We start from the raw sequence: 18,260 nt of genomic DNA, 5'->3' as shown, positions 1-18,260 counted from the left end.
ATCACCCGATTAGAGAGAATCAGGGTGATTTGTAGAGATCCGGATGATTGGATTAATACTTGAACTATTCCAAAGACCGAACTTCGTGAGTTGTTACCTGCATCACAAAGCAAAGTGAGTGGCGCCGGGGGTTTTCCGGCGAAGACATTCCGACGCTCAAGTCAGTATTTGCCCAATAAAAGTTCTAGAGAACCAGAGCATGTGATTATAGAGTGCGCACCTTAATAATAAGATAACTTGAACTATTTATAGATAGTCAGAGAGTTTCATGGGTTTGAGACTCTTATGGGCTTTTAGGTATTTATGGGCCTTGATAAAGTGTCTAAATAAATATCGGAGTAAAATGTGACCCATATGGATTGAGTCATTGGGCTTGGGCCCGGGAGAAAGTTAAATTGGATAAAAACCCATCAGGAAGGCTCTGATAAATATACCGATTGGAAAATTTTAATATTAATAATCTTAAAATAGTACTCCACAAGTGAAGTATTGAGGGTGAGACTATGCTCCACCAGGTGTGCTACATCTGGTGGAGCTTAAGCCGACCCACATGTTATCATGTGGGACTTCTCTTGATCCAAGTGCTTAAGCTCCACCAGGTGTGCTAAATATGTGGGTCCTATTGATCTAAAGGTTATACTGCACCTGGAGTTTTACTCCAGATGCAGCATAATCTCACCCGAAGTATTGTCCTTAGGTTGGATGACAGTTATCCTACGAAAAACATTTAAAAAATAGTCTTGTTACCTTCATTAAAATTTGAAAATCTTGTTTAATATTCTTAATTTTTTAGTACGGGCCTTTTGAAATATATTTAAATAAAAAAATATTTAAAATCAAGCAATATTATATTTTATATTATATTATATTATAATATATAAATATATAAAGTAAATAGTCACACCTATCAAAATTGTGAGCCGACTGCTGCAGAGAATAAATAACGTGTCATCATATCAAAACAATAGTTTCTCAGCGCAAATCGTAGCCGTCGAAGGTAACACGTCACACTCTGTGATGGGTCCCACGTCTCCCCTCTCTCAGTTGCAGAACCAGAAAGCCGAGGAAAGGAACCGCCATTTATTGAAAGTGAATGCATAACCAGTAACCACCTCCAGCCGCCACCATCGGTACTCTGATTCAGCTGTGCCTCCGCTGTTCCATCACACCTACACCGTCATATGAAAGACTTGTAAAACGCTGTCGCTCGCCTACTTCGCTGGTTCTAGTTCCCGTCCAGTTTATTCATACGAGGAAATTATACGCTCTCATTTATGTAATCCTGTCATAGTGTATTTATCCAAAGCCGTGAAAAGAGTAACTTTTTTTTTTTCCCTGGCGCGGTCTTGTTGGAAATTTTGTGGAGCGTGAGAGTTTGTGAGAAATGGAATCGAAACAAATGTTCATGTCGGCTTTGGGAGTGGGGATTGGAGTAGGTGTGGGGATTGGTTTGGCTTCGGGATCTGAAGCCGTCAGCAGATGGGCCGGTGGGGTTTCGACTTCTGCCGGTGTTACGCCGCATCTAATGGAGCAGGAGATGTTAAGTCTCATCATCGACGGAAGAGATAGCAACGTCTCCTTCGATCAGTTTCCGTACTACCTAAGGTTGATTCAGTACATCGCTTTTCCTTATGTTTCCATTTCCCAATCATATTTCTGGCGGAAAGAGCAGAAAGCATTAGCTTTCCCAGCAGTCTGATTAAGCCACTAAATTTGATTTGCTCTTTTTTTTTTTTTTTTTGGTTATTGTCGCTTGCATACAAACATGTGGACTACTTTTTATGCCATATATTTCAATTGACACCAAGTGGAAGGCATGGTCTGTAATATTCTGAAGTGACGGATCATTTGAAAGTAATAGTTTTTAATTAAAAATAATAATAATAATATTTTTTAAATGGATCAAGTCGGGTTGCTTGTATTCTCCAAACAGATCAGCTCTTGTGAAATTATGTGCCATTTATTTTAGTTTAATTTTGTTACCACTTGTGTGGCTTTGGTAGGCTGATTAAATCCACCTTTTATACTTGCGTTTCACTTGCGCTGGAGCCATGTTTATTATGATCATCGGGGGCAAATGTAGCATTCGGTCATAACAAAATATTTGCTGAATCCAATTATAATTATGGTCCCTCTTGGTCCGACAACCCGCTGTTGTATTGTGTGGATAAAGTCCTTTCTTCTTAAATTTATTTGTTAAATCTTCTTTATTTGTCGAAATAATTATATAACTCTGTTTTCGTTTTACGTTGTCATAGTATGTGGGAATATTGTTTATGACATTGTAAATTGTAATTGCCCTGTTTTCTGCCCAAGTTGGTAGTGACCCACTGATTAACCTACTTTCATGAGTAACAGTGTAGGCACTGTTCATGTGACGAGTTGGAACGATGTGAGAACTTTTGCAGTATATTTCTGATATATTGAGGATAAAAGTAGGTAATTGAATTCCTGATCTTCAGTGCCTGCTCTCATTTATGATGTGCCGAATTATATACTGTTGGTTTGTGATAAAGATCGACATAAAGTATGAATGCAAGGACATGGTCTGCATGGTCATAAGTCATGATTCATATTATACTGCCTTGCTTCTTTGGGGGATACTCCTGTTCGTCAACCAATGGCTGCATTTCCACTACGTAGCAAAACTCTATCTTCTGTTTAAAAAGCTAGAACATCTTTGAATCCAGATTGGTTTTGACTAAAACGAAGATGATGTATTTTTTAAATCCAATCCGTTTTTCCATTTATTAGACTGGAGCTAGTTGTTAAAGCCTCAACGTTTGTTATCCGGATGACCAGCATCAAAGAAATGGTTTCTTATTTTCACAGTATCTGGGTTATCTTGGTTCATTTCGCTTGAACTCTCTGCCTTTGTTTCTTTGTGCCAATGCGACAGTGATAAGAAGCAAGTAATTTGTGACAAAACCAAGTGACGAAATTTTTTCTTTTCAACCAATACCAAGTCATGATTGTTATTAATTTTAGTGAGAGAGACCAAAGTCTGTTTTGTTGTGCTGAAGCAACTTAGCGTTCATTGAGACTCTCTGCTGCTCGTACGTAGCCACATTGCGATTTGAAACTTGGTCACCGTCTGTATCTGTAGTTGTTCTTTATTGAAAGCTCCCTTTTGTTTTAATTTAATGAGACTTTCTGAAGGGAACATGATATGCTATTATATGACAGATAGTGTCCCAAGTCTTGTATTTTTATGGTTAGAAAAAAAAGTCTTATATTTCATGGATCTGAAATTTTCGGTATCCATTAAAATTAACTCCTCTTTTTACTCACAATTTGATATTGGAAATTTTTTGATGATTTAACCATGTTATTGCATTCGAATCTTGAAATCTGAATGTACTGATATAATTCTGCCTCTTCATGATCGTAGTGAGCAAACAAGGGCCTTATTGACTAGTGCAGCTTTTGTTCATTTGAAGAAAGGTGACTTCGCCAAGCACACACGGAATCTCTCTCCTGCAAGTCAAACAATACTACTCTCTGGACCTGCTGGTAAACTCTTAAAATTTTCTTATGATTGTCATCAAGTACCCCACCCCTTTCCTGGTACATGTTGGTCTTATGTGACTGCCTCTTCCGTTGTTAAGAATTGTATCAGCAAATGCTTGCTAAAGCTTTAGCTCAGTATTTTGAAGCCAAGTTGCTGTTGCTAGATGTAACTGATTTTTCTTTAAAGGTGAGTTAAGGAATAATTGGAGTTTCCCTTCTGATGTCGTGTAGGCATCATCTTTAGATTTTGTTTGCTGATCAATTACTGGTTGGTTTTACAGATTCAGGGCAAGTACGGGAATCCTAATGCCAAAGATGTAAGTTGGCTGAAAATATCTCATCCACCCACCCCTGGTCAAATTATTAGTACACCAGTTTTTTTTCCACTTCCAGGATGGAGATAAAAATGGCTTGTTAGTTGCAAATCGAGCATAATTTTTTTCCCCTTCTGCTAACTCCTCTGCTGTAGTCTTTTAAAAGGTCTATATCTGAAACGACTTTGGGAAGAATATCTGAATTATTTGGATCGTTTTCAATTCTTCAACAGAAGGAGGAAGACACGGGTATGTCATCATTTCGCCAAGTGTATTTATGTGAAATATCCCAGATGCGTGCAGCATAATTCAAGTATGATGCACGTTTTGCTGATGATGCATGCAAACATTAAATAGAGGCACTATTCCCCACATCAGGGAAAACCTATTTCCCCCCGGCATTTCAAGTGCGTAATAAAAAACACATTCTGAATCTAGATGGCTTCCCAGCTCCTTATCAACTGCTAAAACACTATCTTTTTAAGGGACTGCCGATACGTTGTTTCAAATATTTTTTTTCCATTTTCAATCAATAATTCTACTCCCTTTCAGGCAAGTTACGAAGGCAAAGCAGTGGAGTTGATCTCGGATCAAAGTGCGTGATATATGCTTCAGTACTAATTGTTATGTCCTGCTCATTGTGTAACTTACAATAGTTATCACATGCATCTGTATATGCAGTGGACATGAAGGCTTGACTGCTGCAAAGCTGCGAAGAAATTTCTCTGCCTCAGAAAACATGAACAACCTTGCTTCAACTGGTGCACCTACGACGTCAGGTCTTAAGTTAATGATTTTGAAGAACGATAACAGATCATGAATTCTTTGTTTACAAACAAATTTCACTAAGATGAAACTTTTGGACTGAAATCTTAATCTGATGTTTTCAAGGGTATTGACATAAATTCTAGTATAAATATCTGAACTTCGAAGGAACAAGTATTCGGGTGTCCTAAAATGTTTGGTTGAGGATTGCTCGGAACAGTTCACGTTTGATATTTGAAGCTCTCTCTCTTTGCTTAATATTTATTTTTTTCTTTTCAGCTCCACTCAAGCGAACAAGCAGCTGGTGTTTTGATGATAAGCTTTTCATACAGACACTTTACAAGGTATTGTTTCAGATAAATTTCGCATGTTATAACGGTCTGTTTAATACCTTGCCATTAGTCTGAACTTGCAAAGGTTTTGTATTTACAATTAAGTGTTAATACTTAATATTACAGGTTCTAGTAAAAGTATCAAAAGTCAGTCCGATTGTCGTTTATCTTAGGGACGTTGAGAAACTCCTATGCAAATCGCAGAGAGTTTTTATCTTGTTCCAGAAAATGTTGAAGAAATTATCTGGTTCCATTCTCATCCTAGGTTCAAGAATGGTTGCTCCCGAAAATGATTTTAGAGTAGTAGATGAGAGGGTATCATCCGTCTTCTCGTACAACATTGAAATTAGACCCCCGGAAGATGAAAATCATCTTGTGAGCTGGAAGTCTCAGCTGGAGGAGGATATGAAGATGATTAATTATCAGGACAACAGGAATCACATTATTGAGGTGCTCTCTGCAAATGACCTTGATTGCGATGATCTGGGTTCTATATGTTTGGCTGACACAATAGTTCTTAGCAACTTTATCGAAGAAATTGTGGTGTCAGCTATTTCATACCATCTTATGAATACTAAGGAACCTGAATACAGAAATGGAAAACTTGTTATATCATCCACGAGGTGGACTGTTTTCCTCTTAATTCTGTATTTCCAAGGTTTATAACGTGGTAAAAAACCCTGACTTATTTTTTTGGTTTTCTATTAGTTTGTCCCATGGATTGAGTATATTTCAGGAAGGTAAATCTGATGAAAACGATGCAATAAAGCTTGAAGCCCAAGCTGAAACATCAAAGGTTGGTTCCCTTTAATTCACAGCTAGTGCTAGTAATGCTTGTATCAGAAGGAACGTTTTTATGTGATCATGAGTTCCTCGAATCATAGGGTGCTTCAGATGGGGAAGTTGTAAGATCAGGGCCGGAAACAAGAAGCAAAACCACTGAACATGAAAACAAGAGTGAAGACCAACCGGCTTCAAAAACTCCAGTAAGGCATTTCAGTCAGTTCCATGTATTCATGTGATTTAGGAGATCCCTTCTGAACAACAAATATTGTTCAATTTATTATGTTGTTTCTTAATTCTGCAATACAAGGTCATTTAAAACCTTTGGTGGGTATCTTTGTGTGCCTGATGTCATGGCTCTCCTGTCCATGTCCAAATTTTATCTCTATTGCATTTGGCTTGAATTATGTCAACCATATGTAGGTGCAAATTTGAGCACCCCTCTCTCTCTCTCTCTCTCTCTCTCTCTCTCTCTCTCATGTGGCAGTTTCTTTTCTATATTCCACCAGGAAGATCCTCCAGACAATGAATTCGAGAAGCGCATAAGACCAGAAGTTATACCAGCAAATGAAATTGGGGTGACATTTGCAGACATAGGTGCTCTTGATGAGATCAAAGAATCTCTCCAGGAACTAGTCATGCTACCTCTTCGAAGACCGGATCTTTTTGAAGGAGGCCTTCTGAAGCCATGCCGAGGGATATTGCTTTTTGGGCCACCTGGCACAGGGAAGACTATGATGGCCAAGGCAATAGCTAATGAAGCAGGAGCTAGTTTCATTAACGTTTCTATGTCTACTATCACATCTAAGTGGTTTGGAGAAGATGAGAAGAATGTTCGAGCCTTGTTTACTCTCGCAGCCAAGGTCGCACCAACAATAATATTCATTGATGAAGTTGACAGCATGCTTGGACAGCGGAATAGAGCAGGGGAGCATGAGGCCATGCGGAAGATAAAGAATGAGTTCATGACTCACTGGGATGGATTATTGTCAAAACCTGGTGAAAGAATACTGGTACTTGCTGCAACAAACAGGCCATTTGATCTCGATGAAGCAATCATTAGACGCTTTGAGAGAAGGTGTGCCTATATGCCAATACTTGTCATTTTTAAAAATTGACTAGGTTTGAGTAAAATGATGCCAGATCAAGGTTCCGGTTTTTGTATTTTTATTTTTTGGTTTCAGTTTTATTAAACTTCATAAATCCTCTTAAGGCTTTGTTGTGACGTGGCAAATCTTTCAACATCTTTTCGGTGATTTAAAAAACTCAACCTTTATGAGTGCCGATCAGGCTAGGTTTTTCTCATATTGTGGCACATTTATTTGAGAATTGTCACTCTTATTACAGAATCTTGGTTGGTTTACCATCTGCGGAGAACAGAGAAAAGATCTTGAAGACATTATTGACAAAGGAGAGAGTGGATGAAGGATTAAACTTGAAAGAACTTGCAAGAATGACAGAAGGCTACACTGGAAGTGATTTGAAGGTTTCTTGAGCTGCTTTTGGTTTTACTATATGGATTAATCGTATCTTTTCAATGTCTAAGAAGAATGTTAATTAAATAGAACTTGTGCATGACTGCTGCATATCGACCAGTACGTGAGTTAATACAACAAGAGAGGCTAAAAGATCGAGTAAGTTGTTACTTAATGCAAGCTATTCATTGTCTATTTGTTTCTGTATTTTCCTAACATGTCATATGCTTTTCACTTATAACAGAAAAAGAAGAGTAGAGCTGAAGGGGAAAGTGAAGATGCTTCTACTAGAGATGATAAGAAGGAAAGAACTATCACTATCAGGCCACTAAACATGGAAGATTTTAAGGAAGCCAAAAATCAGGTATGGTAGTTCTAATTATCTATTAAAAGAACTGTTAATATATCGTATAAAATTTGAAAAAGAACCTCATCGAAACCTTTTGTAAAAAAGCAAAGTTTTCATTGCTGCAATTGGACCTAATTGATTTGATGGGCCAAATTTGAGACCATCAGTTAAGCAAATTTGAAAAGCTTGGTTACGTCATAGGTGTTGTTCCCTGTTGTGGAGTTTAAGAAAGTGCTTCATTGCAGAACCCAACCGGCCATTCAGTTTTTTATTTATCAGTTTGAAAGAAATTGCAACATAAATTGTCTCTTTGTAATTAATTTCTTTGAATTTCATATGTTGGTCCTAAAATTACTATTGACAGCCATTCGTTCTCCTATTTGGATTATATGTATAGTTTTATCATCGTTGATGATGGTATATGAAAGTCTAAAGCTCCTGAAAATTTTGATATTGTACTCGTAAGTTGTTGAATATTGCGAAGATAGATCTCCTTTCCTTTTCTTTCAATTGTGAGAAAAGGCCTAAGCCATTGATAGGAAGCGACTATTCTGTCAGAAAAATGAAATCTCTTATTTCTTCAACGTATGTACACTGGTTTAAATAATTACAGGGAGAAAGACTAAAAAAGGAAAAAATATAAACTATGGATTCATATCTACACATTCCATAATCTATAGCAATTTAAGATTCACATAATCAATCTAATTATATAGCCGATTTGATTGTGATCTCCAACACTCCCCCTCAAGCTGGTAGATATGGATCTTCCATTCCCAGCTTGGAAATCATGTCTTGAAAGGCTGGATTGTTCAGACCTTTAGTGAGCACATCAGCGAGCTGACCATTGGTAGGGACATATGGTGTACAAATAAGTCCACTATCAATCTTCTCCTTAATAAAGTGTCTATCCACTTCTACATGTTTCGTCCTATCATGCTGCACTGGATTGTGGGCAATATTAATAGCATATTTATTATCGCATAAAAGTTTCATAGGTCCTTCCCACTTGATTTGAAGATCATCAAGAATTATCTTGATCCACAATAACTCGCATATCCCCAAGGCCATTGCCCGAAATTCTGCTTCAGCACTTGATCGTGCTACCACATTTTGTTTCTTGCTTCTCCATGTCACCAAATTTCCCCCTAGGAAAGTGCAATATCCAGATGTAGATCTCCTGTCCACAGGTGATCCTGCATAATCTGCATCGGTATATGCTTTGATGCTCAATCCAGTATTTCTTTTAAACAAAACACCCTTGCCAGGACTTGTCTTTAGATAATGTAGTATACGATGGACTGCTTGTAGATGTCCTTCTCTTGGATCATGCATAAATTGACTCACAACACTCACTGGATATGCAATATCCGGTCTCGTATGAGAAAGGTATATAAGCTTCCCTACCAGCTTTTGATACACTTCTCTATCGACCACAGGGCCTTTAGTGAATTCTCCAAACTTCTGATTAACATCGATTGGTGTATGGGCTGGTTTGCAATTCAACAGCCCTGTTTCCTTCAATAAGTCTGTGACATATTTCTGCTGTGAAATGAAGATGCCTCTGCTAGAATGTGCCACTTCAATTCCAAGAAAATATTTCAGCCTCCCAAGCTCCTTCACCTCAAATTCTTTTGTCAGACATTTTCTTAGAATCTGTTTTTCGTTTTCATCATTCCCAGTCATGATTATATCGTCAACATACACTAGGAGGATTGTGACTCCCCCTGAGCTTGAGTGTTTGAAGAAGAGCGTGTGATCTCCTTGACTTTGTTTGTACCCAGATGTAAGCATTACTTGGGTAAATCTTCCAAACCAAGCTCTTGGTGATTGTTTGAGTCCATAGAGAGCCTTTTTAAGTCTGCAAACTTTATTATCCCTTTCACCGCCCTTAAATCCTGGTGGTATCTCCATGTAGATCTCTTCATTCAAGGTGCCGTGTAGGAAAGCGTTCTTCACATCAAATTGATTTAAGTTCCAGTTAAAGTTGGCAGCAAGAGAGAGTAAGATCCTCACTGTATTCATCTTGGCAACTGGGGCAAAAGTCTCATGACAATCCACTCCATACGTCTGTGTGTACCCTTTCGCAACAAGTCTGGCTTTGTACCTTTCTAAGGATCCATCAGAGTTGTATTTCAATGTATACACCCATTTGCAGCCCACAATCTTTTTTCCCGGTGGTAGATCAGTGATCTCCCAAGTGTTATTCTTCTCTAGTGCCTGCATTTCCTGTTTCATAGCAAGTCTCCAATTCTCATTAGATAAAGCCTCAGACAAAGAATTAGGAATATCAATAGTGTTTAGACTCGTTAAGAAACTTCTGTAGGATGAAGAAAATTTTTTAAATGTAACATGATTTGCCATAGGATAAAGAGGCCTCGTGGTACATTCTCTAGTTTCTTTTCGAATGGCAATAGGTAAATCATTTGTTTGGACAGATTGTGAGGCTGGGATTTCAGTTTCAGACCATACCTCAGTGACCGGATGTGGTGAGGCTTCTTGGACTTGTGCGGGATCAGCGTCAGGCCTTCTCCTCCTTGAGTATACTTGGTTAAAGCGAGTATGATCAGTTTCATTGGAGGGTGATGATGGATCACTCACTGCTGGAGTAGAATTTGGTGCTGAGGTGGTAGAAGGCAGTTCTAACAAGAATGCATCCCTATCTTCATCACTAAGAGATGACAAGTGTTCTTCAGGTGAATGAGGCTGGCTGAAATATGAACTGTGTTCATCAAATGTGACATCAATAGAGACAAAAAATCTTTTTGTAGGTGGATGATAACACTTGTACCTTTTCTTAGTTGAGGAATATCCAACGAAGATACACTTCACAGCTCTAGGATCTAGTTTCCCTCTATTTTGACTATGGATGTGAACAAAAGCAGTGCACCCAAAGATCCGTGGGGTAAGATTATTCGATGGTTGTAGGTCAGGATAAAATTGAGAAAGAATTTTCAGTGGTGTTCTGAATCCCAAAACTTTAGAAGGGAGACGGTTTATGATATGTGCAGCGGTTAGTACAGCTTCCCCCCAATAGTTTTTAGGAACTTTTTGGTGAAAGAGAAGTGCCCGAGTAGTGGCTAAGAGGTGACCATTCTTGCGTTCAGCTACTCCGTTTTGTTGTGGAGTATTAACGCATGAAAACTCATGAATGATTCCCTCTTTTTCAAGATATGGAGATAAAATTTGGTTGAAATAGTCTCTAGCATTATCTGACCTTAATCGTTTTATCTTCACCCCAAATTGATTTTGGATCATGGTATGAAAATTTCGAAACACATCACTTAGTTCAGTTTTGGATTTGAGAAGAAAAATCCATGAAATTCTAGTGCAATCATCCACAAATAAAACATACCATCGAGATCCAGAAATATTCAAAACATTAGAAGGTCCCCAAATATCACTATGAATTAGATAGAAAGGGCTGGAACTTCTTTTACTGCTAGCTGGAAAAGAAACACGTTTGTGTTTTGCAAACTCACACACATCACAATGAAGGTGTTTATTTTCTAAACCTTTAAACAAAGATGGAAACATAACTTTTAAAATTCCAAAAGACGGATGTCCTAATCTGAAGTGGTGAAGCCAAATGCTACTGTTATTTGATGAAGATGAAAGAAAGGATGAAGATGTTTTATTGGTGCAGGTTTCCTCAAGGAGATAAAGGCCCTTTGCCTCCTTAGCAAGTCCAATCTTCCTCCCCGAATCCTTGTCCTGAAAAATACAGAATGAAGGATAAAACAAAACATTACACTTCAAATTAAATGTAAGCTTTTGAATGGATATCAAGTTCGTTGATAGTTTGGGCACATGGAGAACATTTCTTAGTGTAATCAATTCACTAATGCATACATCATCAATTCCTGCTACAGTGGTAAGAGAGCCATCAGCCATGGTTATTTTTCGGTTACTGGGACAAGGTGTGTAAGTAGTGAATATAAGAGATGAGTGTGCCATGTGGTCAGTGGCTCCGGAGTCTATCACCCATGAATCTCTAATATCTTTATCTGAGACATTTATTCCTAGAGAAATTGGGTACTTACCTGAAAGCGCCAAGGAACATCCTCCAGATTTTACTCCACTAGACTTTTCAAGGGACAAAATCATTCCCTTGAGCTTTTCAATTTCCTCTTTAAGGTCAGTCTGCATCAGATTTGATTCTTGACCTTGTTGGCCGATGCTGAGGTTGGCCTGTCCAGAATTGCGTGGCTGCTGTGGTTGTGATCCTCCTCGTTGAGTTCCTTCACGTGGTCTGCCGTGAAGTTTCCAACAAGTTTCCTTTGTGTGTGAAGACTTTTTACAATAAGTACACCAAAGATTCTTTTTGTTGTCACGTCCGAATGTTTTTGGGAACTGCACTTCCTTCGCATTTTCTTGGATTGGATGAGAATGTTCTGATTTTGCTACCACCGTAGCAGATCCTTCCAAATTTTGTGATTCAAGCATCACACCCCTTCTACTTTCTTCAGCTTGTATCATAGATATTGTCTCTTCCAAGATGGAACTTCATCTTTCCCGAGAATTTGAATTCTAACTTGATCAAATTCAGAGTTTAACCCAGCCAAGAAGTCATATACTCGATCTTTTTCGATGAATCTTCGGAGTGTGGTTGCATCTTCAGGGTCCTTCATTTCAATGACTCTATAATGGTCGAGTTCCTGCCATAAATTCAGCAACATATTTGCATACTCAGTAACAGGTTTGTTCCCCTGTTTCAACGATCCCACTTTCATTTTTATTTCAAAGACGTGGGCTGTGTCTCGAGCCTTTGAGTAGGTTCGACGGATTGACTCCCATATTGCTTTGGCGGTGGTTAAGAACATAACGGTGTCACTGATCTTGGGATCCATTGAGTCCCACAGCCACGACATAACCATAGAATCAGCTTCGTCCCATGAGTCAAAGCCTTTTTCACCAGGTTTTGGTCCCTTGCCCAGAAGGTGACTAAGTTTGCCTTTGCCTTTCAAGTAGGTCTGCACGAATTGCGACCACTTCAAAAAAATTTTTCCATCCAGTCTGTAGCCTACCCGAAGATTCTGCAACTCTCCAATTGATTTATTGGGGTTAACTTCTTCAGTTTGAGTCGTAAATTTTGGTTCTTCAACTGCCGACATAATGATTGAATGGGGCTTTGATTAGAAGGACTAATAGGCTATAAAGTGGATGAGAAAGAAACACAAATCGCAAGGTTAAAAACCCAGCTCTGATACCATGTCAGAAAAATGAAATCTCTTATTTCTTCAACGTATGTACACTGGTTTAAATAATTACAGGGAGAAAGACTACAAAAGGAAAAAATATAAACTATGGATTCATATCTACACATTCCATAATCTATAGCAATTTAAGATTCACATAATCAATCTAATTATATAGCCGATTTGATTGTGATCTCCAACATATTCTAGTCTCCAGAATTCTTGATTCCAATTTGTTTTTCATGTGATGAACTTTCTACATATTGCCACAGGTTGCAGCTAGCTTTGCAGCTGAGGGTTCCATAATGAATGAATTAAAGCAATGGAACGAATGCTACGGTGAAGGTGGTTCGAGGAAGAAAGAGCAACTATCCTACTTCCTGTAATACACAACCTGGTACGATTTCCTCTCTTCCACGAACGAATAAGGGGCATTATGTTGTGTATTTCTGGAAGTCTTTTAGCAAATGGTTATGGAGGTATCACAACATTGGAAATCCTGGAAAGCATGTCATCCAAGTCCCTAATAGAAGTAGTTTACCTCTGAAATAAGTAGCGTCATTGCACTTCAACCCAAAAATATGTTGTGAATTTTGTTTTGTAAAGAGTGCTATATACTGTGTACCAAACTATAATTTCCCTGTTCAACTTCCATGCAACACTTTTTAGTGGCTAAATTCTCTTCCAGTTAGGTATATGACTTTTTTTGGTTTTTTGTTCTTAATTTTTCTTATTCGTGATCATTTTGTTGAAATAAAAGACTTAATTTGAAATACTTACTAAGGATTCATCAACTAAAGTCAGTGCCTAAGGAGAACATGTATTTGCAGCAACCTGCAATTGCTTTTGTGTGTTGCTCTGTTTATGGCATCATCCCTATCAACTTTATATGTTATTTCCAATCTTCTTCCGGAATCTATCTGCTAATAAGCCTAATATGCTGCTGAATAAATTTTAAATGTCTCACATCTAAAATATCCAAATATTATTTTGCATGTGATGAGAAGCAAAAGGAGTTCAATTGCACATCAATTGAACCTGCAGTTGAATAGGAGTCTTACCTTCTGATGCCAAAGTCATCAAACCCAGCTGCAAATCTTCGTCACAAGTTAATAAAATCCACTGTCCATCTTCATCCAAGTACTTCAATTTAAAACTTCCGATCTCAATCTTCAGTTTTCGGGCAACTTGTTCCTCCGGCTCTTCCATTCTTGATGACATATGAGACTGAAATTTTATAACATCATCTTCAAATTTTGCCTTCATAATCAGCGCTTTGGTCTCCGGCTGGATCCTTGTAAAATTTCCATTGTTTTCCACGTTTGGGCGTATAGGGGAACTGGGAAATGAACCATTGCTTGGAACACAGTGTGTAGTATTTGTTGCTTCAAATAGGAATGGGCTCTTCTTGTTTTTATCGTTAGATGGCCATCTATGGATGCCACAGTCTCTACATGCACGCTTTAGTGTCGATTTGCCAACTGCAGATATAGGAATGCAACCCGACATATAGATTTTTATCTAGAAAGAGATGTGACCGAAATTTAGTTAATACGCACCTCCAAGCCCTTCCGCCACATCTCCAAGTCTCTTCCCAAAGTGTTGTTTAAGAACGTCGTAACTAATGCTGAAACTTATGGCATTTCGTTTCCTATTTGCTTTCTTTGGCATTGCCCCTTTTTCTGAATCTTGAGCCACAATACTATATTTCTGTTCCAATTTCCCCACATTTCTGGTAGACAGAGAGTTTACCCGAGTTTCCAAAAGTTGCTGCTCCATATCATGACCATGCTGAGTGAATTCAAATTTAAATGGATATAGTTTTGGCTGGTCTAATTCAACTAAAGTAATGTCATTCTCCTTGTAAATTTCAAGAACCTCAACTATTAATTCCCCTCCTAGTTGTTGCCCAGATGCGACCTTAAAACTTCCGAGTTTCATCTCCAGTACTGGCAGTAGAAAGTGAATAAATGACCATGGATACCCTCCTTTAGATCCATTGCTAGCATTTATAAAGAATTCTATCACATAGATGTTAGTTTCAGAGTGAATACTCTGTAGACAAATAGCAAAACTCGTTGTTAACTTAGCTTCTCGGGCATAATGTGCCAGAGGGAACTCGGTTATGCTAAAATCACATAAATTTTGGCAAAAACACAACTTTCTTGTCGATGACAATACCCTTCCAGCAACTCCATTTCCAGCTTGTACTCGATGCAATTGACATGCTGCAAGAAACTGAGAAAGATCCCAGTCGTTTTTCTTCTCGTTAGTGATGAATGTCGCTTGGTCCATGCATCCAGTGTGAATACTTGACTTAGCACATTGCGAGCAAGGGATCCAGATCTGTGCTAGATTTAGCTGAGGTAACTGGATCAGGAGTTGAAGCATTTCCTTGATTTCGCTCAGTTCTAATCTCTGAGCTTCAGAAATCTGAGAACATATTCATTTGAAAAGATAAATATTTAGAACTCAGGATCAGGCAAAAATTCACATGTAATTTGTACTATGCTTTATTCACTCTTGTCTCTGACAGATACAAAACTAGTTACATTTAAATTCAGCAGGCTTCCTGATAGTAAACATGGTGAGAAGTTGATGTGAGTTGGTCTCAGATTAGCTGCCTGCATGTAAATGATTATTTCATATGATTCATGACAAGAGTAATGAATAATCAAACTTGAGAAGAGGAAACAATACATGTGGTAAGGGTATGTAAAAGTTAAAGAATCATTGAGAGGTGTGGGGTCATATCTAGTTGTACCAAACATTAGAGTTGATAGCTAGGACAATTAACTAAATTATATCGAACCATATATCACCTAAAGCTCCAAGTTTTAATGGTCTAGCTATCCAACAGTGAAAACAATTACTGCTTTTGATTCGTCATTTCTCATTTCCAGACAGTCGACAACTGCAAACTCTACAATCCAAATGAGGTGCTTTGTTAGTCAAGGATTCAATTTTCAGTGCATTTGTCAAAAAGGTCATCATCTCAAATGCCAGATTCACAAGCTATTGGTATGCCACATAGGGAAATGAGGAAAATTTTGGTGACTAATTTTACACAAGTAACGTAGAGCTAGCGATTGTTAGCTTTACGCAGACTAATTTTAGGGCCGAACATCTGTTCCTATACCAAAAACTATAATTTATTGAAATTTCAGATATATTAATCGTATGATAGCATAAACTGTGTTGTCTTAATTGGTCTTTAATGAAGACTGGAGGGTGCACTAAATAATCGTTATGCTCACCTCTAGTGCTAGTTCAATTGTTCGAAAGTCTGCATATGCCATGAATCCCCTACAAGGTGATAGAACCTTAAGTACTCCGATACATTGGTCCTGAAGCGGATCAAACACAGGAAAAGCCATGTATCTTCTCAACCCGCAAAGTGCAGCATGATCTTGCAGAGAGTACTTCTTCGAAGAGTAGAGGCGTAGGTCGGGGGTGGATTCGGGATACCCTTTTTTGAATACACGTCTGAGGGGACCTATGTCCTCTTCTTTTCCTCCTCCATCCACGAGAGACTGATCATGCTCCATGCAATGCTTTCTGTGGCGGCAGAGACCTTTCCACAGAGAATCAACAGCAAATGGTTGGTCTGAGGTTGATAAACAAGGCCTGCCTGCAACCATTATAGGTGCCCAAAACTGTACTAAATAGATGTCTTTCCAGCGCCATTTGGTTATCTCGTGAACCAAAAGTTGGATTTTGCTTCGTTCGTGCGATCCATGTACATATGATGTATCACCTTCTGAGCCGCAGCAAATCCAACCATACCTGCGCGGCTCGTCTAGTGGTTGACTTTGTTTTGGCAATAAACACAGGTTATGATCCTGAAAATATTCAATGAAAGCAACAGCTGAATACTCTTCACCATCGAACCTCCCCGATTCCTCTCCCATTTTCATCGCACAAATAAATTTTGGAAAGGATCTCAAATGGGATGCATGATTCAATAGTGTATTTATATGTGTGTGTGTGTGTATATATATATAGTTTTCACTTGCATGTTATATATATATAGTTTTCACTTGCATGTTCCATCGATTACACATCCAAGTCTATTGATTATCTGAGAAGTTAGAAACCGGGGTCCAAACAGCTAAATGACCCCAAGCCAAACTCAATAAATCATTAAAGAAAAAATTTGTGGGTCGGACCACAAAGAGCCCGTCTTCTTCTTGTTTTGATTTGCCATTCAGTTTAGTGCCTTTTCAATAGGTGTAGGAGCTGGTTTTTAGATAAAAAAGGCAACCCCCATCAACTCCAATTTTCTTTGATATTCGACATATTCAACCTTCAACCTGTATAGACAACATTAATAATGTTTTATTTGCTTGTACGAACGCATTAGATAATCATGAAAGGCTAAATACTTAAAATAAATAAATAAATAAAGAATACAATCGTGTCAAAATCTTACTAGTCACTGCCTAATGGCATTATACTAAGGTTGTATCCATTATTTCTTATTTATTTTCACATTAGAGATGTCCAAGAAAAAAATCGTGATTTTACTTGTAAGAATCAATATGAATTATTGTATATCTACATACTATAAAGCGCGAATAATGTAAAATAGGCCAGTTTCTTGCCCTTAACTGGTAAAAAAAATGAACACGCGTCATGCCCTTAGCCTGCCACCGCTCCAAAAGAAACATAATGAGTGGGAAGGGGATTGATGATTACCGCTTCTCTCGTTCGTCTCTACTCTGTCTGCTTTAGATCTGGTCTTCAAAAATCTACACTGGTCCTCGACTTCGATCCTTCTTCTACTAGGTTGATCGATTTTGGGGCTGCTATTTTCTGAAACAACAAGCTGACACACCGTCTTCGATCCTTCTTCCACTAGGTTGGTCAATTTTGGGGCTTTTATTTTCTGAAATTTTTGGTAACCCTTGTTTTCATTTATGCATATTTTAAGGTAAACGATTAAGATGTAGTACTTTATTTTTCAAAATTTATTTAAAATAATTTTTTAACTACTCAGATTTCTGTTCAACATCTATTTTCCTTTCAAAAGATTTGAGATCAATGAATGAGAAATTAGTCAAACATTGTGGATAATTTATGCCATCGTTGGTTTTCTTTCTCCGGTTGCATTAAAGAATACTCTAATGTGTATTTGAATTTATGTTAGTGTGGCTTCATTTATTTATAACTATATTCATTATTAAACATCATTAGTTAATGATGAAGATTTGACAGTATAATATATAAGTAACTACATTCTTTTTTTTAAAAAAAAAAAATTAGATTATTCTTTTGAACTCCTTAAATCTTTATATCTTTGTACTTTTGTATGGGTCACCTCAATCTAAGACGTAGAATGAAAATGAGCAAATTTCATATTGTAAAGATTTGATCTTGATTTCTTTGTGTTTTATTTTTCTGGATGTGTATAGTGGAACAGTGACCTTTCTCATTTAGGTTGCATAGAAATGAAGATTTAATCTTGATTACTCTGTCATCGTTGTGGGTGTGCACAGTGGAAGAGGTTGTCTCTCTAATTGACTTTACATGTT

The 18,260-nt window shown here is 37.9% G+C and overlaps 2 protein-coding genes across 4 annotated transcripts; one reads left to right on the top strand and one right to left on the bottom strand.

Annotated features, from left to right (window-relative positions):
• Nucleotides 1-997: 997 nt before the first annotated feature.
• LOC140873851 (uncharacterized) lies at nt 998-15,821 on the top strand. Of its 3 annotated transcripts, XM_073277125.1 has the most exons (17): nt 998-1,605; nt 3,392-3,513; nt 3,609-3,697; nt 3,792-3,827; nt 3,980-4,073; nt 4,377-4,419; nt 4,506-4,603; nt 4,869-4,933; nt 5,048-5,544; nt 5,630-5,717; nt 5,806-5,907; nt 6,214-6,782; nt 7,052-7,190; nt 7,270-7,338; nt 7,424-7,543; nt 12,999-13,123; nt 15,630-15,821. In XM_073277125.1, exons 1-16 carry the CDS (start codon nt 1,385-1,387, stop codon nt 13,110-13,112), a joined length of 2,466 nt encoding a protein of 821 aa, XP_073133226.1. In that variant the 5' UTR covers nt 998-1,384; the 3' UTR covers nt 13,113-13,123; nt 15,630-15,821. The 3 variants fall into 3 exon arrangements, with proteins under 3 accessions (XP_073133226.1, XP_073133225.1, XP_073133227.1); XM_073277124.1 differs by lacking the exon at nt 15,630-15,821 and having other exon boundaries at nt 12,999-13,450; XM_073277126.1 differs by lacking the exons at nt 998-1,605; nt 3,392-3,513; nt 3,609-3,697; nt 15,630-15,821 and having other exon boundaries at nt 3,991-4,073; nt 12,999-13,449.
• Nucleotides 13,744-16,637, bottom strand: LOC140873864 (protein NLP6-like). The gene is made up of 4 exons (XM_073277138.1): nt 15,984-16,637; nt 15,279-15,350; nt 14,286-15,159; nt 13,744-14,207 (listed from the first exon to the last, which is right to left on the bottom strand). Exons 1-4 carry the CDS (start codon nt 16,635-16,637, stop codon nt 13,744-13,746), a joined length of 2,064 nt encoding a protein of 687 aa, XP_073133239.1.
• Nucleotides 16,638-18,260: the final 1,623 nt, after the last annotated feature.

This window comes from Henckelia pumila, unplaced genomic scaffold (assembly GCF_033568475.1).
Source record: "Henckelia pumila isolate YLH828 unplaced genomic scaffold, ASM3356847v2 CTG_80:::fragment_3, whole genome shotgun sequence".
Classification (NCBI taxonomy): domain Eukaryota; kingdom Viridiplantae; phylum Streptophyta; class Magnoliopsida; order Lamiales; family Gesneriaceae; genus Henckelia; species Henckelia pumila.
Note: the sequence above shows the minus strand (reverse complement) of the source record. Positions and strands in the feature narration are given on the sequence as shown.